At 36.7% G+C, this 24,536-nt stretch overlaps 1 protein-coding gene across 5 annotated transcripts; it reads left to right on the plus strand.

Annotated features, from left to right (window-relative positions):
* The first annotated feature begins 415 nt into the window (after nucleotides 1–415).
* On the plus strand, nucleotides 416–22,723 carry TRPC1 (transient receptor potential cation channel subfamily C member 1). 5 transcript variants are annotated; one of them, XR_001463738.4, is made up of 13 exons: nucleotides 416–694; nucleotides 2,259–2,413; nucleotides 3,715–3,816; nucleotides 4,609–4,811; nucleotides 7,287–7,418; nucleotides 7,820–8,015; nucleotides 9,628–9,964; nucleotides 12,658–12,797; nucleotides 14,667–14,810; nucleotides 18,702–18,877; nucleotides 19,029–19,230; nucleotides 19,960–20,023; nucleotides 20,856–20,938. XR_001463738.4 is itself a non-coding variant. In XM_040705527.2 (13 exons), the coding sequence occupies exons 1-13, from the start codon at nucleotides 559–561 to the stop codon at nucleotides 21,081–21,083; spliced, it is 2,343 nt and encodes a 780-aa protein (XP_040561461.1). In that variant the 5' UTR covers nucleotides 416–558; the 3' UTR covers nucleotides 21,084–22,723. The 5 variants fall into 5 exon arrangements, 4 of the variants coding, with proteins under 4 accessions (XP_040561461.1, NP_001004409.1, XP_040561462.1 ...); XM_040705527.2 differs by having other exon boundaries at nucleotides 3,715–3,813; nucleotides 19,829–20,023; nucleotides 20,856–22,723; NM_001004409.3 differs by having other exon boundaries at nucleotides 463–694; nucleotides 19,829–20,023; nucleotides 20,856–21,217.
* Nucleotides 22,724–24,536: the final 1,813 nt, after the last annotated feature.

Below are 24,536 nucleotides of genomic sequence, written 5' to 3' on the forward strand. Positions count from 1 at the left end.
TTTTTTAAGCTGCGATGATAAAGGCATGTAATTTTAACATGAGAAGGAAAAATTAATAGCTGTGCTGTCTCGAAGTAGTTCCCTAAGAGTTAACTGATAAAAACGTGTCAATGCTCTGTGAATGTGTAGAAGTACAGCACAGCTAGGCCCTGGGCTCTGTGCTCCGGCCCGCGCCACCACCTTCCAGCTTCGGCCGGGCCTGAAGGCACAAAGCCCCTCCGTGGCCGAAGCCGGCCCCCTAAACGCTTTCGAGGGGTAACGCTAAACCGCGGAGCAGCACGACGGCGCGAGAGGACCTGGTGCTGCCGGCCGCCGAGCCACAGCCCACGGACGCGCTCCTCCTCGCCTGCCTCCCCCCGCCACCCGGAGAGGCGAGGCCGCCATTGGAGTCTGCGCGGTGCAGAGGGGAGCGGCCGCCCGACCCTGCCCTGCCCGGCCGGCCGGCAGTGCCCGGTGCTGCCGCCCCGCTCCCTCCGGGGGCGCCGCGGGCGCTGGGGGTCCTCCTGCTGCGCGTCCCCGCCCCGCCCGCGCGCTGATGGGCCTGGCGGAGCCGGCGCTATGGCGGCTCTGTACCAGAGCGCGGACCCGTCCGCCTCGGCCTCGCCCAACAAGCTGCTGGCGCTGAAGGATGTGCGGCAGGTGAAGGAAGAGACCACACTGGACGAGAAGCTTTTCCTGCTGGCCTGTGACAAAGGTACGGAGCCGCTTGCTGCGCCCTCGGGAGCGGGGGCCTCGGCCTCTTGCTCCGAGGCCTGAGCCGTTCTCTCCCCGCGGGCAGCGGCCGCGCTTCGGGCGGGGCAGGGGCTGAACGCTTTCCGTGCAGCGGCCCTGCGCCCCGTGAGGCCGCGCCTTGTAGCGGTGTGCAACGGGCCAGCGTGCGAGGGAGTTTGTGTTGCGACAGCCGGGTCAGTAAGCATTTGCTCTAGTCGCTTTTAAAGTTCCTTTCCAATGGGCGACATACCTAGGTGTCAGCAAAATGCGCGGGGCACTGAATGGCACCTGTAGTAGTGGGCGGGAAGAGATTTTTTCCTGTCTAAAATATGATGCTTGCTTGCTTTAAGTATACATTCATTTACATTATACATTTGTTTAAGACACTCTTAAACGGTTCTGAACGCTTTAAAAGCATCGGACCCCAAGACAGCCTTTTGATCAGGTGATGAAAGGTTGTGTTTCTATTTAGCAGCCAGTGTGTTTATGTGTAGCTCTGCCCACTGCTGTCTGTTGGGTTGGTGCTGAGCAGTGGTTCAGAAACAACTGGCAACCTGTGGAGCTGGGGTGCTCAATAGGAGGTCGGTGCCTTACTGTCAGATGGACAGACTGCCCGCAGCCCTGCTGCTGGTGGAATCTGTCCTGGAGACCAGAACCAGGCAGCATGCCCACAAAGTGTAAACAGAGGCTCGGATACCTACAGGATGTGCAATAAATCGACAAAAAGATCTTTAAGCTAGTTAAAAAAAAAAAAAGCAACCATTGTGATGTGTCTAGCAGCTGGTTTAGTACTCTTACAGCCTGTATCTGAATGTTTTGTAAGTGTTCCGCGGTAAGATCTTTATCATCGTCCTCTGTGCTGTGAAATAGCTTATTAGGAAAGAAAAGAAACTTTTCTCCTCAGTAGCAAGGAGCAGTTAAACAGGATAATGCTGTACAGGGCTATGTCAGTAGTGCTGCGTCTGTACTTCAGGCAAGTTGGGAAGTGCAGATGTCTACACAACACAGTTTTCCTTGCTCATCAAACTTGAGAGCTTGATTTTTGTAATGTTACAGCATCGTATCACTCTGACTTTGATGATCGGTACATTAAAGATGTAAATAAATAAGAAATGTGGCTTGTTCTCAAGAGATGTGTTTGTGGTGTTGTATCGAGGGCTGCTCTGATGCTGCGGTTCTTCTGCACCAAGTAGCCTTCTCTGATGTAGTTGATGTTTCCAGTGTCTCAGAGCTGATGTATGCCGTGTTGCCTCAGTTTTGAAAAGTACCTGTGCTTTGATGTGTACGTGTGTTTGTTTTCTAGATAGGAACTAAGGGGATGGATTAAAGTACATGTGTTAGTGCTTCCCTGAAAGAGAGCTGTCAGTATATCTTCAGTTTTCCATCTGGAGGGAGAATTCCCATCTATCTTGACTTCTTAATTGCCTGATGTACTCACGGTATTGTCAGCTGTGATGGATTGTAGCTGGTACTTCAACATGTTCACGTGCTTTTACTGCTTTACAACAAGAAGAACACTGAGATATATTCATACGTTGCTCATGCAGGTGATTATTACATGGTTAAGAAACTCTTAGAAGAAAACAGCTCGGGTGAGATGAACATAAACTGCGTGGATGTGCTTGGAAGAAATGCTGTTACCATAACCATTGAAAATGAAAATTTGGACATACTACAGCTTCTTCTGGATTATGGGTGCCAGGTATACAACACATGGATTATTGGAAACTTGGAGTGTAGTTATTGATCTTTGTACTCTATTTCATTTATATTTTTTTCTGTTGACATATCAGAATTTGGAAGAAATAGAATCTGTCTTTACAGGCACTTCAGCCTTTTCTTTCAGATAGTAATTGTAAAAATTGCTCTCTTCTCACTAACTGGCTTTTCCAGTGGGGTTTTATTGGCATAGTAAATGTATACTAACATCTTTAATTATGCTGGCAATTCCGATTTTTTATTTTAAATGTTGTTCCTGTTTTAGATAGGACACATATAGTATCTTGGAGCAAAATATGTAGTATGTAGTCAGTGCGTAACATTAAAATGTTTAGAGTGGCAGATCTCATTGGCTCTGAAGCACAGTAATTTTTTAAATAGGAGCACGGGAAGATAAATGTGCTTTGTCATAGATGATTTCAAGTTAAGGCCAGTGTGCATTTCCAGAATGCTTTCTTGTAAAACTTAATCTGTGCTGAGGCGCAGAGCAGAGGCAGTTTCGTATCAACAGTACTCGCTGGACTCTGTTGTGTTCTTATAAGTGTGCTCTGCTACTGCCAGAAGAGTTGTAGCTACGATGGTGTTTCAAACAGGCAAAAGAATGATCTTTTGTGAAGTTGTTTACTACTAGACAGAAAAAGAAAATAAGCAGCTTTCCCCTTCCTGGATCTCCATTTTAGTGGCAATATTACAAGCTGTCTTTTTTCTTTTAAATAAGCATTTGAATTTTCTAAAGTGAATTTAAAAGGATACTATCAACTGTAGGGAAAGTGAAAAGCTGTTTAGCTTAACTTCAGGGAAGTCTCAGAGGTAGTCATGAGCCCAGGAAAAAAGTTCATATTTCCAGCTTTATGACAGAGCTATGAAGGCAGGGCTGAAGTATATGATGTATCTGAGTTGTGTTACACAGATATTGGTTTTTACATTTTTATTAAGCTTTTACACCCTTGCTTATAATCTGTCTCTTAAAACCTGACCGTTTCTTTTCAGTCATGTCATCTTTGATGACAAGTAAGTTTTTACAATTGGTTCTTCTGCTGCTCACGCAGTAAAACAAATTATCAGTAGTACTGTGCTACCTCCTGGCATGACAGCCTGGATTTAATGTGGTTATATGAAGAACATTTTTCAGTACTTAATTTTAAGTAAGTAGAATTAATAAAGTTTATATAATTTAATGTGTGTGTGTATATATATTTTTTAAATCTAGTTTGGCTCCACGTTGAGTTTTCATTTTGTTTAAGGTAATACTATCTTTACGTATAATTTGTTTTCTTTTTTTAGTCATCAGATGCACTTTTGGTGGCTATTGACTCAGAAGTGGTGGGAGCTGTTGACATTCTACTTAATCACCGACCGAAAAGATCCTCCAGGCCAACCATTGTAGTTGAGTGGTGTAGTTATGTGTTTTTTTTGGTTGGATGGTAGGGGACTGTGTTCTGGCTAACTGAGATGTTTAAAACAATGTCCTTAAATGAAATTCTGCATCTTTAAGCTGATAGAATTTGGATATCAGAGATTATTAAGGTATCTTTTGTCTTAATGATAGAGTATGTTATCTTGCTTTATTGCCTGTAGGAGTTCAGTAGCTTTATATATTCCACATGCAAACAGTTGCGGAGAGAAAAGAAAATGCACTGAAACTTCTTAGAATTTTCAGATAAATCTATAAACATCAAATCTTCACCTTGAAATTAATCACTTGAAACTTATTTTGATGATGGTGAAGTACAGATTTCCAGAAGTTCGTAAGTAGAGACAGAGAAAGGAAGGGAGGGAATAATGCATTGTGTAGCAATGTGTGTTACGGTCAGGATATTTTTTGTACATTTAGGTAGCAAATGCACTTTTTTTTTTAACCTCAAACTAGAGCAAAATGCACTTCAATATCTGCAAGTGTGTTATTAAGGAGAAGGTAGGCAATGAATGCTTGGTGTTCTTTGCAAATAAACCAGAAATGTTCCTGTGTCGCTTTCTCTCTTGTATTTATATGGGAAGAGTTTGGATGTCATTATACGTTTTTCGTCTTTTTTCATGTTATCAAACTTGGAAAAAAAAAATACTTTGATCCCAATTAATTCCCTCCTTAATGCTGAGCACTGAAAAGTAACTTGCATTGAAAACACCCTGTAATAGAGCTGTATGTAATGAACTGATACTTCCTCCGTTTTATTCTAGAAACTAATGGAACGCATTCAGAACCCAGAATACTCAACAACCATGGATGTGGCACCTGTCATCTTAGCTGCTCATCGTAATAACTATGAAATTCTCACCATGCTGTTAAAGCAAGATATATCGTTACCCAAGCCTCATGCTGTAGGCTGTGAATGCACGCTCTGTACCGCAAAAAACAAAAAAGACAGTCTACGACATTCTAGGTAAGATTTATCAATTATAGACAAAAATAAAGAAATTACTGTTGTCATTCCATTGTGTTACTTGGGTCAGATTCAGTATATTTCCTTTTCCTCTTAAGGTGAAGCTTGGAAACGGTTCCCTTTATTGTATTGTTCTGTCTGTCATGGCATTTTTTGGGGATGGGATTATGCTTGAATAGATTGGTGGAAGGTAGTGGTTTTCTTTCATTTTGGTTTGATACTCTTATTCTACACATACTGCCCTTTTTTTTTTATGAGCCAGGATGAGGAAGTAGTTAATACTTTATGCTGTTTCAAAAGGTTTGAGTGTAGTGTGGCTTGATGAATGTAAACTAAAGATGTATTTTTCCAATATTCATGTAAGTAGAAAAATTTATTTCCAAAGATGTAAATAGGGAAAGAGATTTTTACTGATCTTAACAATATTTTATCTTGTAAACTAGAAAACATGTTTGAAGGCTGAATGTAATTTAATATGTGATAATTTGGGGTAGAAAAAAATCAGAGCTTGAAAGCTGTAAGTGGACTCCGTTTGCAATATACAATTAATTATTACAAATTTATTTCAGTGTGTATCTCAGTCACAGAAAGAGAAGGGAAATGAAAGGATAGTTACTACTGCAATTCAGCTGCTACAAGCCATGTCCTTTTACCTGTCCTAGCAATATCCAGCTGACAGTGCATGATTTACTCCAGGATGAGAAAACGTGTTACTGTATCCCAAGCAAACAAACAGTGGAAATGTTTGAGATGATACCTTGTGGCTGACTCCAGAATGAGTAAACAGGCTTTATTTCAGTCTTCCTGAATTGTGAGTTCTGGAAGGGTAAAACATTCTTTCAGGTCAATTTTTTATAGTCTACGTCGTAGCATTATGAACTTCTCTACAAATGACCTAATAGTAATTGTGATGGCAAATAAAGAAGGGTGCTGTGAAAAATACATCATAATAAATTTGGTGACTCTTTGCTCTTACGATGTTCAAACTTGAGACAAGCAGAACAAGTTTTTTTCTGGGCTCCTTGCTAGTTAGTTGAAATTTATTTTACAGACGGGTTGTGGTTGCTATTCAGTTGTATCCAGCAAACTGGAAAAACCTTTTCTACCTTAAGAAATTCTAGTCGTCTAAGAAATATTCTGCAAACACTTTTATGTCCTTGATAGTTGATGTAATTTGTATTTGAATGATGCTGAAGTTTCCTTCAGTAATTGGGTGGGTCAAGAAAATAAGAAATTTAAAAAATAAATATATATATAGTTTTAAAGTCAAAACTTAATAAAGGTTTTATGGATTTCTTTGAGGTATTTTGGAGGATGTATGGGCTTAACAAAGTTTCTCTGTATATGTGAAACACCAATAGTATCAAATTATTCCAAGTAAGCAGTGGCACGCTTCCGGCGTATTTTGATTCCAAAAGTAGAAAATCTCTGAATTTATGGATATTTGAAGCTAAAAACTAATATAACTCATTTGTGTAAATAGAATATTACTAATACATATAATTTCTATTCCTTATCATAGAGGTGTAGATCCTTTTTGGAGTTGGTGGGCATTTTGTGTTACAGGGTTTTTACATTGTTTGGTGTTGAGATTTGAGCACTTCAGTACAAAGGTTCTGTACAATTGTACTTTTTATACTCTGCTGTGTTCAGTAATTGCTAAATTTGAGAATATAAATTTGAGAAAGTTTGTCTCAGATCTGCTTCTTGACTGGAGGAGAGTGTTCACTAACTCGTCTCCATTACGGTCCACAGTTTTGACTGTGTGATTAATATAAAGGAATGAGGAACCCAAAACACTTCTGCATGTTCCATGGCAGGACTGATTAGGTGGGTAACACGCTTTGTGCAGAAAAGCCTGAGCATGGAATTCAGAAAGCTGCTGGTGCAAATCTGGTTTTGAAGTGAGGAGAGATTTGAATTGGGTGTGTTATTTTGCTTGTCTCATAGATATGAAGAAAAGATTTAGGCTCTTTCTATCCTCTTTCCCCGAGCTAGCCGGGATAATTTTACCCGTCTGAAGTAGCTGAGATATGAAATCTTTTGCCTGCTGCTCTCCACTGTTCTTAATTTAGCTTGCTAGAACAGAATATTGCCTTCAGTGCTTTACTTCTCTTTTGGTTACCCTTGAAGAATATACAGAGCTACTATATTCCATTTTAAAATGTGAGTGTTTTATCAATGGTATTACCTTAATTGATGTTCTTGTGCAGTAGGTGCTGGTGGTAGTTGAAATAGTGAAGAAAAGAAGAGGGTACCAGTTTGGCAGCTAACTTTTGTTACTTAAAATAGCAAGGATTAAAAGTATGTGAAGGACAACGCTCCTTGACATACTATGTCTAATGATTTTATTTTTCCGGTTTTAGGAAACGCTCTTATTTTGTCTTTAAGCAATTTGATGCACGCTCTGGAAGTGATGTAAAACTGCTAATCATATGAAACATCTTCATTTTCCTTGATGGTATTTTCTCAAAGGTTTCGTCTTGACATTTACCGGTGTTTGGCCAGTCCTGCTTTAATAATGTTGACGGAGGAGGATCCAATCCTGCGAGCTTTTGAACTTAGCGCAGACTTGAAAGAATTAAGTCTTGTTGAGGTTGAGTTCAGGTAGGAATTGGAAAGCACAGCCCAACTTCAATACTTGTATGAAATGACATACGTAGAAATGTGTATACATTAGAAAAATGGTGTGTTTTGTTCTTGTTGCCTTTTCTCTTAATTTCCATGTTTAAACTGATGATTAGAGATAATTTTAGAAGTTAGTAAAGTAACTTGTCTTTCACAGTCATTTTGTCAGTTTAATTACTTGATTCTCTCTAGTGTAGTTGCAAACTAATTGTAATTATGTAATTATGTTATGTAGAATCCTGCTTAGAGTTGTCTTGAGAATGCATTGGTCCTTAAAAGTGACCTTTTTTTTCTTAGCATAGTATAAAAGCCTGAGAGAAAAGGATAGCTAATGGAAACTCTTTTATAAGTGTAATATCTACTGTTTCTGTGTCTTCCAGAAATGATTATGAGGAGCTAGCTCAGCAGTGCAAAACCTTTGCTAAAGACTTACTTGCACAAGCACGGAATTCACGGGAGCTGGAAGTTATTCTGAATCATACATCTAGTGATGAACATGTAGATAAACGAGGGTTGCTGGAAGAGAGGATGAACCTAAGTCGCTTAAAACTTGCAATCAAGTATAATCAGAAAGAGGTTTGTTTCTGCTGTAGTTTGGTAGGCTTTGTATATTTTATTTTGCTAGTGATTCATTGAGTTTACTGATCTGCCTGTAGATGTAGAAGCACAAGTAAATTTGCAAGTTAGAGGAAATATGTACATTATCTGCATGTGGGAACAGAGAAATATTATTTCAGGATAGTGAGTATTTCCTATGTATGTATTTTTGGGGGAAAATATGTGTTTTTTTCAGTATTGCAATATAGACTATCACTTTTTAGTGAAGAACTCTGGTAATGGTAATGACTTTTTCAGTAAATCCGTATGTGGGGGGGAGCATGGATCCTTAGGTCCCATACATTACTTATCTTCTTACTTGTCTTTAGCTGTTCAGCTTTGGCTCAGCCCTCATCTGTGCTCTGTAATAATTGCGTTAGACTTAGGCTATGTTCAGCTATGTTCATAAACAGTAGTCCCTTTTAGCGTCATCAATGTGGAGCTTTATTTATGTTGTAAGTTTGTTATCTTTATCTATTGACAAATTAAAACTTCAGTTTTGCTGTACTAGTGGCAGATAGGCATTTGTTGGGATTCTAGTACAAAGACAAGGGTTGAGAGAGAGCTTCCATGCAAAATCCATTTTTAGCTGGCATTTTCAGAAGGCATTTACAATTCTGTTTGTTGTATGTATACAAGTTTAAACTGCATGTGAAACTGTTAAAATACATACTGTCTAAGTCACAAGCGACAGTTATGGGGTCTCCAAAAACGGGCACTACACATTACTGGTATGGATTTAACAACATAATGAACTATTTCTGGTTTTCAACAAAGTTTTTTTTTATCACAGTGGTTGAAGATTAAAATTTGTTGTGTGGTATCTTTGCTGAATGTGTAATTGCTGGCAACTTTAATATAAACACATTTTATCTAAAATATATCGGTGTTCTTTCTGTTGATTTCTTCTTTGAATTAAATTACAAAACATGTTCTAGTGCAAATACATTCTTTTGTAATTCCATGCAAGTCAGCACCTGACATTTGAAACTACATCTGCATGATCTTCATAACCTTCAATCCAAAACTGTCGTCTTTTGAACAACTGAGTCAGAAAAGCTTACTCATCTCTAAAATGAAACCTGCCAAACAGATCCGTAGGGGTTTTTAAGTACAGATGGATATAAAATCGATTACTCTGTTTAGTCCTAGTATTCAAAGTTGTTGCATTTTGCAGTGTGGATGGTATATTAAAATAGCATGATCTTGTTCTTCACATCATCTGATCCTTACTGTATTATATAATAACTCAAATAATACAGCTGTCTGAGGCATAACATCTATTTATATGCTAAATTTTTAAGTTATTGAAAATCAGAACTTATTTTTAACACAGAAACTATTAAAAGTCTTTTATGTAATTCATGTTTAGTTGCTGGCTTTAGAGAGAAATTAAAACAATGTTTATGATTATATAGTGAAACCATAGCTCTTTTATTGTCTTATAATTATTTCAACTTAATAGTTTTCCCATTTCCTGTTCATTGGTGGTTTCTCACTGTTGGAAAAGTAATTTTAATAACCACTGTTAAGAAATGTGAGTTTGATTTTTTTTTTTTTTTTTTTTTTTGTTTATTTTCTCTCTTTCCAGTTTGTTGCTCAGTCTAACTGTCAGCAGTTCCTCAATACTGTGTGGTTTGGACAGATGGCAGGCTACCGACGCAAGCACACATGCAAAAAAATTTTGACTGTTTTGATGGTTGGCATTTTCTGGCCAGTTCTGTCCCTGTGTTACTTAATAGCACCTAAATCACGAGTGGGTCGTATAATTCACACTCCATTTATGAAGTTTATTATTCATGGAGCTTCGTATTTCACATTTCTTCTGTTACTTAATTTGTACTCCCTTGTCTACAATGAGAATAAGAAGAATACGATGGGACCAGCCCTTGAGAGAATAGACTATCTTCTGATAATATGGCTAATTGGTAGGTATGATTTGAGCTGGGTGACAATTGCTGACATTGACTGAAAAATAGTGATTTGTACTACCTCTCTGTAAAATCATCATGTTCTTAATTGCTTGACAGAGGTTTCTTCTTTGAAGGATTGTATTACAAGGGAAGAAGGGCATTTTGAAAAGCACAATGATACGTTACCACAATCTCTAGTTATTACAGAAGGCAAGGTGTTGGAGACAGAATGTTGGAGGATCTAATAGGAGGAAGGTGACGTTTATTTCAGAAGCACAGGTAGTGTTTTGAGTGATGCAAGTGAGATGCAGTTGTGCAGTAAGAAATTAATGTAGAAACTCATCCTCTTAAGTTTAGGACATTTTAAAGTTCAAATGTAAGTAATAATAATAGTGCAAGGGGGAAGCTGTGTGTTCCTCTACTGCTTTTATCTGGTCCATGTTATCTCATCAGCCAACAATCTATCAAGTTTTTAACTTCTTGCAATTCTATTTTCCCATTTTACCACTTTCCATTTCTGTATGTCATTGTCACTGATTAGAATAACCACACCCGAAGTGGTCCTTGTTAATTTTGGTTTATGCAGTAGAGGGAGCACAGGTATAATTTTTGTTGAGCAGATTGCTTGTGAACTTTTGTTTTAGCTTGATTTTTGTTTCTTTTTGTTTTTAAACTAAAATTTGACACATGAATCATGGAAATGTATACCTTAATAGGAGATAATTAAATATTTATCATAGACACATACATAATTGACTGGAATTTTAAAAAGCAGTGATATAGTTGAAAACAGAGTTATCATCTAAGTAGTTGTGTGTAGATTGTTTGTTTCGTTGGTATTTATGATTATTTTCATTGTTAGCTGTAATAGGTGTTGAGGAATTCATGCAGATTTTTTGAAATCCCCAGTTATCTCCCACATAAACACGTGCAAGTGTTAAATTGGAAGCTTCAGGTACAGAGTGCAGACATTACAGACTCCTCCTATTTTGAGAATCAGTGTCCGATTTAGACATTCTCTTACCATTTTTAAATCCGATGTAGAAAGAAGTTATGTAATTAGGTGGTCATGAAAATATTAATGAAAATGTATCAAAACATTTTGGTTTCTTCGTGTGATATTTTAACATGCGGACTCCAGACAGGATTGAAAAATTACCTGCGATTAACATCAACCTCCGAAATCTGGTTGTTTTCCACATTGTTGAATCCTAAATTTGTTGAACTAATTTTATGTTTAGCTTAAGTGCATCTTTCCAAGTAATGTATTTTAGAATTTTGTTGCAAATATTCAGTAATAATATATTTAGAAAACGTGTGATGAATAAAGGAACCAAGTACCAAGAACTTATCTCTATGGTCTTCTGGAACCCTGTTAGCGTACTTCCAAAAATCAGTGTCAAAGTAATGGCTGCAGAATTTCTAACACTTAAAGGTAGCAGCAGGTTTTGTGTTCAATGGATTAATTTACAAAAGAGTAATCGTGTAATTTTTCTTTCCAAATTGTTAAGCCTGAATTATGAAAGCTTATTTCCCATCAAAATATAGAAAATTCAAATTCTTGTGTGTGTGGATAATCTTCTACATCTCTGACTCTGTTTGCAAATTCTTTAAAAATTCCATCGTAAGATACGTGGTGATGACATGGAGCAGTGCAGAGGTTCTGGCTCAGAAGTGTTTTCTTAATAATGAGGAAGAAAAATATTTATGGAAATCTGTCAATTAATGGTGCACAGCACATTTTGTTGTTGTACCCGTCAGCATAGGTGTAAATCTGGTTGAACAAATAGTCATGTATAGGTATCTGATTTCATTTACTTTGTTTTTACCACTTACTTGATCTTGTTCACGCTGGGCTGAAGTCTTAACAGTTTTTAATTAGCAGTAACAAATGTGCTGCTTTTCTCTTGGACTGCATATAGAAGCATACATCTGAAGTACTCTGAGAACATTAAATAACTGATTATTCATAAAAATCAAATGTATCGTTATATTTAATATAACAGTCCTTTCAACATTTATAAAAATCTGAGCCTGTTCCAGGCATTCAATTAGTAAAGTTCGTATCAGCGCTATCTTTCTGTATGGCCAGATATGGTTAGCAATGCTAAAATGCAATTTGCTGTAATGATCCTGAATGTTTATATGCCTGTAACTCTAACTTCTCATTTTTGCAATCTTAGGCCACAGTCTGTTTTCTCTGCAAATGGTTTCCATTGACTGGATCTTTTTAGTGACAGTTACTGAGCTGATTATTCTTTAAGAATAATTTTATAAATCATATACATCTCCAAAAATGCATGATGTTTTTTAGAGGAATGTGAGGCTATAATGTGCTTTTGGAAAAAGTTGAATACATTCCCTTTAGGGGAAAAAAAAAAATCTGTATTCTCTGCCTTTTCTGAAACTTGAATCTTTGCTGCGCACATCTTCTCTACAGTTAATTTCCTCTCATGCACTTTCTATTGTTGACTGTATTTCTCAGTTTGGAAAACAGGCATGAAGGTTTGAACGTCTTGTTGCATGATGAGTAACGCCTGTATTCCATGCAGTGTTTTTTAGTAAATGTATGCATTCTCTTTGTCTTTGCTAAGACTAAATTTACAGAATCCAGTCAAAAGTGTTTTACTTAAACGAGAGTATCTATTGAGTACAATAGGTTGACTACTTTGCCTTTTAATTTCTTTCTTCCTTCCTTCCCACTACAGGAATGGTATGGTCAGATGTTAAAAGACTCTGGTATGATGGTTTAGAAGACTTTTTAGAAGAGTCACGCAATCAGCTTAGTTTTGTCATGAATTCCTTGTATTTGGCAACTTTTGCTCTCAAAGTAGTTGCCCATAACAAGGTGAGCACCCATCTTCATAAAAACGTGAGCTCCTCTGAGATAGACTGGGCAAATATAGAAGTGTCTTGAAGGAGGAGTTAAAAAGAGAGTTAGAGAATACATAAGGCAGCTTCAAGAATTCAGGAACCCTAAACTGTCTAGATGTCCTTTTCTAAGAACTCAGTTCTCATTTGGGGTACTCTCCCCATATAGCTTTTTCTAATTTTGATTTAATTCATTTGAGGTAGCTGGATTTCATAGGCCAGTATCTGTGCAGAAGTCCATTACTAACCTGTGTACTTAGATTGTCTAACATTTTTTGGTAACAAAATTTTCTTTAGCTTTTGATTACGTATGTTCAAAAGTTATAGGTCATTAGTTTTGTTCTTGTTTTGTTTCGTTGTTTTGTTTTTAAAGTGAGGAGGAAAAGCCCGAAGGCTATAGAAAAGCCTTGTCTCTTCTCTGTGGAAAAACCATCTGGGTCTGATTGAAGACGCAAGTTTTGAATACGATCATTTCCATTCTGTTGCATGTGGTGTTAACGGCACAGCATATGGCAAGCTGCCAGACCAATTGAATATGAATATTTTAGTAAAATCCAAGCCAGTGCAGTAGCAACATTATTTTGTATTGCAAACTGTGAGTTGACAGCTGTCTGGCAGTTGAGGAGAACTGAACCAGTTTATTTCCCTCCCAGCCTGATGTTTGCCTTATTTACTCTCTACTTATGTTACTGGATCAGAGAATGGTCATCCGTTGGAAAGGAAAGCTCTACTTCTTGTAAAAATTAGAGAGAGAATGCCATGTTGAGCTGCCTTCAGAACCAATTCATTTGGAACTAACCCAAATGTAGTAGCAGTTCCTTTGTGAAGAGCCCTTTGCTTCTAAGTTACGATCTTTTTGGAGATCTAAGACTCCTGTTCTATGTAAGAGGCACGTAGTGACTTTTTGCTGATTTTATATTGCAAAATTTATTTTTGTTTATAAATAATTTAGCAAACCAAATAAAAATGCCTCTTTAGCATCTTAACTCCATATTGTAGACACTGAAGCAGTAAGAAATAAGAGTCTCCTTAGCAGAAGGATTTGTACACATACAATTGCAATGTATACAAACATGTTTATCTTTGTTTCTTGTGATCTTCACGCAGTATAATATTGGGCAAATAATTTAAATCAACTGTCTGTTCCTTTGTTTTTAAGTGTCCTTTTTGAGACAGCAGAAGCTGAATACTGAATTTGAATACTGATTGTTTCCAGCCAAGCTGAAATTTAGGGATCTGTGGATAATTAGTTGAATGGTAGCCAGTGGATATACTTCACAGGTGTTCACACCAATATTTTACTTATGACTTCCATTTTCTGTAGTCTTTTTTAAAATCAGTTGTAGGAATCTCATGTCCTAATTCTTTCTAAATCTCTCTGAAACTAATTAAAATATAAGCTAGTTAGTTGTGAGGTTTTTTTTGCTTTTGTTACTGTTTTTTTTTCCATCAGGATCTTGTTGTTTTTAACTGGGCCTATTAAACTAAGGCAGTGCACATGTTTTAAATAGTATACAAGTCTGTTTTTACCAACCATGAAAAAAACGAGTGAAAGGGGAAGCAGAACAGAGGAATAAATAATTGCTTAGCAATTAGTGAGGAGCAGAATTAGGGGTTGAATTTAAGTTGCCTGTCTTCTGTCTTCATTTGGAATGACTTTAAATAGTCTTTGTCAAAAGAAAAAAAAAAATAAGGAGATGTGTGAAAGAGATGCTCCATCTATGAATTCAGTGTGTCTATTTCTTTTATTCTATTACCTGTTTTAGAGGCGAAAACAGAGTGGTGCATGGGTATATTTCTGTATTTATAGTCTAAGTGATGTCAGTTTGTCCTTTTTACATTGCAGTTTCATGACTATGCTGAAAGAAAGGACTGGGATGCATTCCATCCTACGCTGGTGGCAGAAGGTCTTTTTGCATTTGCTAATGTGCTGAGTTATCTGCGTCTATTCTTCATGTACACAACCAGCTCTATTCTGGGGCCACTCCAGGTAAATATCATTGCTACTTGAGAAAATATTAAATATCTTAATTTACTGTGAAGGGTCTTAGTAGAAAAAGATGAAGAAAGAAAAGAAAGGCAAAAAGTAGAAATAATATTGCATTGATGTTTTCATTGCATTTTCTTAAACTCTCATTTACTTTGGTTTAGGTGGGGAAAGGTAAGAGAGTGGAAGACATGTAGTTCACTTACCATATTTTTATAATGATAATTATACTGTCTTTTTCTTGTTACTGTAACATTTTGGTTAAGTGTTTGAAATTTGAAAACTGTAAAGATAAGAATATTCCTATAAAGTTTTATGCAAATAGCAGTTCTGAGTTTTATTGCTAGAAGGTAGAGGGATGAGATGTGTAGCACTGAAGAATAACCAAAAGCATTTCTGTTTGTTAGTCTTGTAAGTGAAGCTGAATGGTACTGAGCAAATTGCTTTGGTTTAAAAAAGCAAACAATTAAAAAAAAATCATTACCGTCATATTCTTTTAGCCAGAGAACAGGTTACTTCTTTCTTTCTTTGTATTTTCTTGAGCATTCCCATGCATAATAGTGACAATGTAGAAAAATATTACGTGTATGCAACACATCTAACTCAGTGATCTGGGGGGTTTAAGAGATGCACTAGCAGTTGTATGATGGTGGAACACTAGAAACCACAGAAATTTGAAGTGCACATTTTTTTCACTAAAAGATGCATTTTAAAATGATTTTGTGAATTTAATTTTCTTCTCTTGGTTTGAGAACAGAAATTGAGGTTTGTACCAAATTAGTGCCATGTGGTGTTTGTTGTTGTTGATTGTTTTTGTCTTTGAAGCACAGACCCAGTCATCTTAGTAGCTTCATGGTGATGCTCACTGTGATAAAAGTCAAATAATATCGAGTGAACTTCAGAGTCCAGCGTGGCACTGTACAGAATGGAAAGTGCCTGGAGAGTAGTGGAGGGGATCTAAGCTGTTAAGTCAGCACATTTAGGATGCAGTTACCTCACTCAGTCTTTCTTGATTGAAAGAAGGAAGACAGCTTTCTTCCAATAAACTTAGTGGCTGGAAGTCACGTCTTAGTCCAGCGATGCTTACAATATATAGCAACATTTTCTTCCCCTGTTTTTCTGTTTAGCTTCAGTCTGCATTGCAGACTGCTTCTTTTTTTTTTTCCTTTACTTTCATTTTACTTTGAAAAGTTGAAGCCTTCACAAACGGAGGCACCTCTTTTTCTAAAGACTCAGCTTAATGGAAAAAAAAAAAAAGAATAACTTTGCTTAGGTATATTTCCAACTTCTCTAGCTGTAGTTTGTGGGAGATTTATGGCAATAAATTAGATCAGACTGCTTTCTTATCCTGGTGTGGGTTTTTTTTTTTTTTGGGGGGGGGGGGGGGTGGTAATGTTATTTGTTCGTGGTTTTTATTTAATAAAGCTGATTGTCATCATCAATGCTCTGTTTGTAAGTGTGTGCTGAATGAACAGATGCTAGGAATAAATAAAGTAGTCGTTTAGTGATTATATTGGTGGAATTTGTCCTAATAAATTGAATCAATGCTTTTCGCTCTCTCCTAATGAACAGAACTAATTTTAAGAGCTTATAGCAATCAAGTACGATTTAGAGGGATCCTGTAATTATGAAGGCAGAATTAATATTTCAGAGAAGGATTAATTTTTTTTAAAGTTCTTGCTATTCAACTAGAGCTACACCAAAGGTGGTTCTGGAGTAAGTAGCTTTGGGTCAGATAAATAGGTCTTGTATCAAGGTTTCAGGATCTAGCCAAAAAGCTCCACTTGAAGATCCAACTCATTTTAATGACTTGGAGTACTTAATCTTGCTGCACAAGTAATTATTGTTTGGAATATTTTAGTTAAATAATCCCATTGTGAAAAGAAAAACTAGTTGCTTGTTTAATTACAGTTCTTAAAATCACTGTGAATTGGGCTTTAACCAGTGTGTTCCTAGTTCTTGTAACCAATTAAATAATGCTGGAAGGCACTTTTTCTTCTTGCCCTTTTATTTAATTATGTTGCTGTTAATTATTTTTATATTTTTTATTTTATTTATATTTTTAATGGAAATCTACTGGTACACTTAATTTTTTTTTAAGTCTTGATGTTGCAGTAAGCATCAAGCTTGTTGTACAAATTGATTGAACATTGAAGTCTCCACATTTTAAAGAGGTTCACTGTTTAATGTGCATATTTATTTATGTACTAGATCTTTCACAAGTTTTTTAATAGGAGCCTATGTTATGAAATTTTCCAAGTAAATAAAAACAGTCAACAGTCACTTCATTCAGTGGCACACTGAAGCTTATGTTATTACTGTTGGCCAGTACAGCTTGTGCAACAGCTCTTACAGTATTCTCTGAAAGTAGGTCACAGAGTTCAAATAGTGGTAATCAAATATGGCATGGTAACCCAACAGTGTGCACTGGGGGGGGGGGGAAAGGTAGCTACTGTGTTCTCTTGGCTACTAGAGTTATTTTTAAGCATTCGGTTACTTTACTTATTGACTCATAAACCCTGTTCTAACACAGACTTCTAAGTTGGCTCTGTGTGGTGGGTTTTGTTTTTTGTTTGTTTGACTGATTGATTGATTGATGAACAGAATGTAGAATAGCTTTCCCCTAGATTAGGTTTATTGGTCTCATTAGATTTCAAGCGTTTAGTAATTCTAAATACTTAGGATAGAACTTGATAACTGTATAAAGGAAGCAACTTTTATTTGGTTTGTGCTATTCATTCCAAACAAAAAAGTTTCGGGTAGTTTATTCATTTTATATGTACTTGTTCTAGCTTTCATCTGCTTTGTGACTCCCTTGAGTGGGACCATGAGTCAGTTAGACAGTAAATGTTACTTGATATTCTTTGTTTGCTTGTTTTACCAGGATGAATGTGATAAAACAATATGGTGGGGATTGGTTCTTCCTGATCAAATGATAATTACTGCATAGCTCTGTCTAGTTGCTAATTCTCCTTAAGTCTACGTTTGTGGCAGATTGCTCTCAATTTGAGAGAATTGGTTGTGCAGCTGGGATGCTCAGTGAGTCTCCTGCAGCATGAGAGGGAGCAAGAGCAGGAGCTGGCACTTAGTTTCGCAGTAAACTTGGATGCTAGTGATACTGTTCTGGAGTATGATTTGGTAGAGATTGATTCGTATAGTATTCGTATAGTACACATGAAAATTTGTGGGAAAAATAAATACTGTGAGCAGTTTATTATGTCTGTATAAAAATGTGTTTAGAACAAAACAAGTCTCTGCACTGGAAAAATTCTCATGCAATTTTTTTTTTAATGCTGTATTTATAACGTTGCAAAATTCTATGTAGGACATTTTGAAATGGAAACTAACGATCTGAATGTCATAGCCTCTATGCTATACAGCCTTCAGATTTTATGTGCTTACAGTCTTACATAATGTGTATACTTCAAATCTTACATAAAGCATACCGTGAATTAATTCTCTGTTCTGCAGATGGTCTTAGGTATGCTGTTTTGATTTGTGGTTAACTGTGATTCCAAATGTTTTGATTTGCTCAGTGTCTTCATTACGTGTTTTTTTTAGCTTTCTGTTGTAACAGTTGTGTTGGAATGCATCTCATTTATTGCTTCTACCTATTGACTTTTGAGCTCTTGATTACTATTAACATTATGAATACAGTGTAAAAGGTACGTGATATTGTAAAATATGAACATATCTCATAGATTTTCTTTTAACGACTAGAAACTGTCACTGAAAAATAATGCAAGGATATCTCCCAATTATGTGATCTGTTTAACTTATTCATGTTTAGCATCTTAAATATCTAGCTTTTTGTTGTTATTGATGAAAGTCTGAAGGAGGATAGAAACAGTAATTACATGTTGTACTAAAACAGGCAATAAATGTATTTCACAGATTTCAATGGGACAGATGCTGCAAGATTTTGGAAAATTTCTGGGCATGTTCCTCCTTGTTTTGTTCTCATTCACAATTGGATTGACACAACTTTATGATAAAGGATTTACTGTAAATGAAGAACGGGACTGTGCGGGTATTTTCTGTGAGAAGCAGAGCAATGACACATTCCATTCGTGAGTTGATACCTATGACTTAGCTGAACTGTTCTGACCCTTAATTTCCAGTAATTAAACAAAACTGGAATTTTTCTCTGAACTTGAATATATGATCACTGAACTCATGTGAATTTTGCTTTACCTAACAACGTTCTTCTTGTTTTTGTAGGTTTATCGGCACATGTTTTGCTTTGTTCTGGTATATATTCTCACTGGCACACGTAGCAATCTTTGTCACGCGCTTTAGCTATGGTGAAGAATTACAATCTTTTGTGGGTGCTGTTATTGTTGGCACCTATAATGTGGTGGTTGTGATAGTACTAACTAAACTCCTTGTGGCGATGCTTCATAAGAGTTTTCAGCTGATAGCAGTAAGTGTTTTCTGATTAACTGTTGGTGATTGCTAGCTGGTAAAAGGTCTGGCGCAGAAGTATTATGAGGAATGGTTGAGGGAACTGGGGTTATTTAGCTGCAAGAAAAGGAGGTTGTGGGAAGTCTTACCACTTACTACAGCGACCTCAAAGGAGACTGTAGCCATGTGGAGGGGTCAGTCTCTTTGGCCGAGCAAGAAGTGATGGGACCGGAGGAAATGGCCTCACGTTGTTCCGGGGAAGTTTAGGTTAGATATTTAGAAAAAATTCTGTGCTGAAAGGATTGTGAAGCACTGGAACAGGCTGTCCAGGGAGACTATTCACTGTCCCTGGAGGTATTTAAAAAATGTATGGATGTGGTGCTCAGGGACATGGTGTAGTAGTAGATTTAGTAGTTAGATCTAGGTTAATAGTTGGAATTGATGATCTTAGAGGTCTTTTTCAATGTCAATGATTCTGTGATTGTGTGTTAAAATACTATGCAATTTAAGGAATCAATTTTTAATGCTCTTAAAAATAAAACGTTGAATTAGCATTCTAATATTTTATGCTCTTACTATTCTGTTTCTGATCTCTGTTAATCTTTCTGATGCTGTAGAATCATGAAGATAAGGAATGGAAATTTGCTCGTGCCAAACTTTGGCTTAGCTATTTTGATGACAAATGCACGCTACCTCCACCTTTCAATGTTATTCCGTCTCCCAAGACTATCTGTTATCTCTTCAACAGTCTCAGTAAATGGATTTGCTCTCATACATCGAGTGGCAAAGTGAAACGTCAGAACAGCCTTAAGGTAAGAAATGAGGAGAGTTGTAGGTTCTGAAGGCGGACAGATGCTGCTTACTAAAATGAAATCAGCAAATTGCTGTATGAAGCTGCCTGTCACATGGTGATTGCTACTAACATAATTAGGAGTGTTATAGGATAGTGTCTGTTGCATCCAAAATATGAAGAGTAAGTTGTAGCTGTTTATACTGAGTGAGATTCCTTTAACTTTGATTTCGGGGAACTTCAACCCTTTTCTTTGTACCCCTTCCACCCTACCCCACCACCCAATTCCCCCTGCAGCACTCTAGAGATGTGCTTTGATTGAAAACATAAGAAACCACAGAAGTATGTGCTAATCTCATGAACTGTGAGGTTAGAGTATGCTTGCAGGAGGGTCATTTCTTCTAAACTTACTACAGCAGTATGAAAGTAAATAACCAGATAGGAACACTGAAACATCTCATTTTGGGGAATGGAGGGGATTTTTTCTTAAATAAACATTCTTATTGTACCTTGTAATTTTGTGTCTTGCTGACCAAAAAAAAAAAAGAAAAAGTATTGAAATAAATTCCAAGTCTATATAGAATGTACTGAAAAACATTAGGGATAATGGAACTTGAAATTGCTCGTGGGACTGTTACCAATCTACTGGGTTAAAAATTTGTTGAGACAGAACTACAGGTTATTATTTAATTTAAATCATTCCAACAGTTTACTTGCGTTGTACACTTTTGCACATCAGGTTGTATGTATTAGAATTTCCTTATTTTGTTCTTTTTTACTCTATAATTGTGTATGGGCTTTTGGGCTCAACGTTTACTCATGCTTAGTAAATGTGTAATGTTTTTTTTTTAAAGGAATGGAGAAATCTGAAGCAAAAGAGAGACGAGAATTATCAGAAGGTGATGTGTTGCTTAGTTCACCGCTACTTGACGTCCATGAGGCAGAAGATGCAAAGCACAGATCAGGCAACTGTGGAAAATCTAAATGAACTGAGGCAAGACTTATCAAAGTTCCGGAATGAAATGAGAGACCTCCTTGGCTTTCGAACTTCAAAATATGCTATGTTTTATCCGAGGAATTAAGGTCTAAGTTTTCAAAAGAAAAGTTCAACGTAGTTGAAAGTGAGGACCTAATTTTATTGCCAGGCAAAGGGGAAAAGGAGATGGTTGCACAGCAGTACATTTGAAAATATTTGTGTGAGCTGCAGCTGAGATAAGGAAGTGAAGGAAATAAATGCAAAAATAGTTACAGTAGTTTTCTTAAGCTCTTAATGTGTATATGAAATCTGTATATAAGTATTCTTTTTAATGTTCCTCAGACCATCGCTGTCAGGTGTCAGAGCTTCATAACTAGCACAATACGTTTATTTCTTCTATTTTTGCTGCTTGTTCCTTTTTGATACTTTTTTAAGTTGTGGGAGAAGATGGACTTTTTGAAACAAAAATCCAGACTGTGTTTATTTTTAATAGAAAAGTTGGATATAGAATAAGAGACAATTTCCATAATTGGAAATCATGTTTGACTGTAGGTTACAGTACTTGCGAAATCTGCGTGGCACTGAAGTGCCAGGTTTTGTGTACTACGTTGACTGTGTGCTGATGTTTCTAGAATACAGAAAATGGAATCAAGGCTTCCCATTTATGGGTACAGTGAAAGTTGGGACTCAAAACAGACCAAATGTTTCTAGAATGTTTATGGATTTATGTAAGACAATCAGTTTCTACTGGGATTTTTCAGCAGTGCCTCAGAAGTATGTTCAACTGTGTATGATCAAATTAGGAGGGGGATTTTAAAAGAAATCTTTGATGTTTTAATGTTTTGGGTTAAAGTGATTATTTTGAGTTACTTAAACTGGTGGTTTAAGGAAAATGAGGTGGAGGTGTGAATGCTGTTCTTTGCAAAGCTGAATAGTTCTTATCTGAAACACAGAAACGCACTTCTTTCAGTGAGAACATACAATGTATCTGAGTATTGGACTGATGTGGTATGTAAGGTCTTGCTTTACAGAGATTTTACACATATATTTTAAAACTACTTTTCCTTTTATTTTTTTTCTGACTGCAGTTGTTGCAAAGTTAAAACTGTGTGTGTGTGTCAGGAGTATTATGTTTTGCAAAAACATGATTTAACTTCATTTACAATGGACCGTAAGGGCTTGGTTAATTTTCTGTGCTGGAGGGTCCTACGTGGTTTATATGCTTACACATAATTCCAGTTGACAAGCTGTAATTGAGAAATGTGAGATTCCTGTATTTTTAATTATGAAATAAGTATATTTATGACAGCTGAAGGATTTGTTCAGAATTTTACCGTTTTGGTGGTGCTCTTTGAAAATGGTCTTATGTCCAGAAGGCGCGGGTAGCCGTAATGGTCTTTGACCAGGCTGATAGAAAGTGGAGGCTTACATAAATGTTTACTTTTTCTTGAAGGGATTCTTATAAAACTTTTTCTTGTAAAGGTAATATATTTTCTGTACTATGAAAATATGCATATCCAGACTAGGGTTTAATATGATGCATCCAGAAGTCCTATGGCATTCTGAAGAGCCCCTCGTCTCTTCACATGAATAAGAATCTAACCTCTTGTCTTGAATGTGAAGGGTGACTGAATTTTGTTTATGGATAGGGATCTCATGTTTAAATAATACACCTACATATAAATTGTGCTGTACATGTTCTGTATATCTGAGAGCCAACAAATAAAAGCTCTTTGAAAAGTGTAATTTTATTAATACTGGTCATACTTGAAACATGCTGTTTTAACTAAAATATTGTAAGTAATTGCTTTGCTGGATTAACATAATAAGCTTAAGGGCTATAGCTAGTATTAATGTGTTACTACTTCTTTTTTTTCCTTGTAGAACTATCCTCCTAACTTTAAGTTGTGTGAACAGCTTCCTGCAATGCCATCAAGCAGTACCTGAGTCAGTTTCAAATAAGCTAGATTGGATTCTAGTTGCAGCATAAGCTGCTTGGCACTCGACTCATTCTGGTTAGTTCTTCTGTGAAGCTGGGTATGTTTTTTGGTGTGCAGCTATTTCTAACTGCTTTTGTTCTGTTACACAGTTACTGACACAACTCAAGGCAATGCTTTGGGGTGTGGATTAAACCTGTGGGTTTCAGACTTTTTGTGTGCACCTGAAATGCATACTTCTAAAGTGAAAGATATTGTAAGAGAAGTTGTTTTTTTTTCCCTGTAGTACATTAGAAGTATGATACCTTTCATCTGTTGCATCTTGTTTGAAAGCTGTTGTGGGTTTCATGTTTTCTTGGATGCTAATCAGTATGAAGTGCTTTATACTACATAGCTGATTTTGTCTTATCCTCCAGATTTTCCTAATACAAGTGTATTGAACATGTATTTATTGATCTGTCCTCATTTGGCATTTTAATACTGGCTGTTCCAGAATCAGTTCCCAAATGATGGAGCTCTGAGATATCCCATATGCACACAGAACAGTTCTAGACACATGCAGAGATAAAACTCTGTATGTCTGTGGTACTTGTTTGAACTGGGATGTCAAAGGCTAAGCAGCAGCGAAATTAGGCAAAAAAATATATAAAAATAGCACAAATAGTATTCTAGGTCTTGATCTTATCAATTTTAGCTCCTAACAGATTTAACTGATGAAGACTTCCTGTGGTTTTGTCAAGCTGTTTGTTTGAGGGGACAAATGCTGCATGTCAGACTATCTGTTACCTGTCCTTATCAGACCTGCCCCTGAAAAAAAACACTATCAGGGGCTTAAGGGCATTGACATTTATCCCACTTACCTTGTGAGATATTGCCAATTTTGTTTAGTTGCATCACTGGAGTTTTTCCAGTAGTTGCTTTTGCTTTCTTTTGTTGACAAAGGAAGTAAAGTTAGCAGCTGTTTTAATCTCTTCAAATCTGTACTCTTTTAACCCATGCATCCTACCTGCCATGCCTTAAATGAAGCACTGGTTCTCCTAGAATGTGCTGTTATTTAAAAAACAGCAAAGTTTGAAGAAGTTGGAGTTCATTGGCTGTACGGTTCAGAATTTTGGTATACAAACTTGAATGCAAGTCATGGAAAGACTAAATGCTTTTTTTGAGACTACTAAAAAACTTTGTTTTTTTCCTTCATGTTAATATCTTTTTTTGTCTTAAGGGCTTGTTAAATTGAGTTTTTCTTTAACATCTTACATATTAAAAAGATGGAAATCTTCTTGCTACCTCCATTTACAGCAGAAAGGTTAGAAATGAAAGTCTGGCTATTTTATTCTCTTGCTAAAATAGATTATTGGACATCACTTCTGTTGAAGTGATTTAGAAATTATATTGTTGTTAGATAATTTTGATTTGTTTGCAGGTTGTAAAAATTCAAGCATATGAAATCCAGTCGTTACATCTGATTTCAAAAATTGGTTTTTTTGGAAAGTTGCTTGCTCTGTTTTGTGACTGATCCTCCCTTGAGTAAACTGGCACTGCACTGCGCTTCCTGAATCCTGGCTCCCTATTCCTATTACAGGGGTGCTGCTATCGGAGCTCTGACTTTGGTAAGGCTTGGTCCT

The sequence above is a fragment of the Gallus gallus genome, chromosome 9, assembly GCF_016699485.2.
Source record: "Gallus gallus isolate bGalGal1 chromosome 9, bGalGal1.mat.broiler.GRCg7b, whole genome shotgun sequence".
Taxonomy (NCBI): Eukaryota; Metazoa; Chordata; class Aves; order Galliformes; family Phasianidae; genus Gallus; species Gallus gallus.

Excerpts from the sequence above, each read along its gene's own strand:
- TRPC1 (NM_001004409.3), top strand. The coding sequence starts at position 559 with ATGGCGGCTCTGTACCAGAGCGCGGACCCGTCCGCCTCGGCCTCGCCC. Across the intron at positions 4,812-7,286 it reads GACAGTCTACGACATTCTAG|GTTTCGTCTTGACATTTACC; the intron begins GTAAGATTTATC and ends ATTTTCTCAAAG. Across the intron at positions 12,798-14,666 it reads AAGTAGTTGCCCATAACAAG|TTTCATGACTATGCTGAAAG; the intron begins GTGAGCACCCAT and ends TTTACATTGCAG.